Source organism: Camelina sativa, chromosome 4 (assembly GCF_000633955.1).
Source record: "Camelina sativa cultivar DH55 chromosome 4, Cs, whole genome shotgun sequence".
Lineage (NCBI taxonomy): Eukaryota > Viridiplantae > Streptophyta > Magnoliopsida > Brassicales > Brassicaceae > Camelina > Camelina sativa.
Window position 1 is genome coordinate 29,859,579 of NC_025688.1, and position 792 is coordinate 29,860,370.

Genomic DNA, 792 nt, shown 5'->3' on the forward strand with positions numbered 1-792 from the left:
TCTTCTCTGTTTGTAATTAGATGTGGATCGCAAACTCAGCGTTGGTGCTAACGTATTGGCTGCTTCTGGTGCTGGAGCTGCTACTACCATTGCCACAAATCCTCTTTGGGTTGTCAAGACTAGACTTCAGGTCCGTGTGTGTTTTTTTTTCTTTTCTTTTGCTTCATGTATGCAATCATAAGGAAACAACTAGGTGGGGAACCTTAATTAGTAGTATGCACAACACCTGCTCTTTTTACCAACTTAGAATGTTGTTCATTTTGTGTCACGATAAGAATCTATTTCCAACACCTTGTTGATTCTCCTTCAGACACAAGGAATGAGAGCGGGAGTCGTGCCATACAAAAGTACGCTTTCTGCTCTAAGGAGGATAGCTTACGAAGAGGGGATTCGAGGATTGTACAGGTTTTTTTTCCATCTTTCCCATCTGTTAACAGATCAAAGAAAGGTCTTTATTTTATTTTAAATGTCTTTCCATTTTCTCTCGCTCTTTGTGCCTACCAAAACCAGTGGTCTTGTGCCTGCACTAGCTGGTATCAGTCATGTTGCCATTCAGTTTCCTACATACGAGATGATCAAAGTCTACTTGGCCAAGAAAGGTACAAACTGATGATCCATAAATCTTTTGAATTGGATGAGTAAAGAAAAAGGTAAAATCTTTGTGGAGATGAGATAGACTAAAAAAAAAAGTTTGTGAACCCAACAGGTGATAAATCAGTTGATAATCTCAATGCTCGTGATGTAGCAGTTGCCTCTTCGATTGCCAAAATATTTGCTTCCACATTAACCTAC

General features: G+C 39.4%; 1 protein-coding gene across 1 annotated transcript in view; it reads left to right on the forward strand.

Moving 5' to 3' along the window:
• LOC104783337 (nicotinamide adenine dinucleotide transporter 1, chloroplastic) overlaps positions 1-792 on the forward strand; it is a gene marked incomplete in the record, with an annotated part of 2,935 nt that overhangs the window by 1,302 nt on the left and 841 nt on the right. The window contains 4 exon segments of the mRNA XM_019245130.1: positions 21-130; positions 311-405; positions 511-599; positions 707-792. Coding sequence (XP_019100675.1) covers positions 21-130; positions 311-405; positions 511-599; positions 707-792 — 380 coding nt within the window.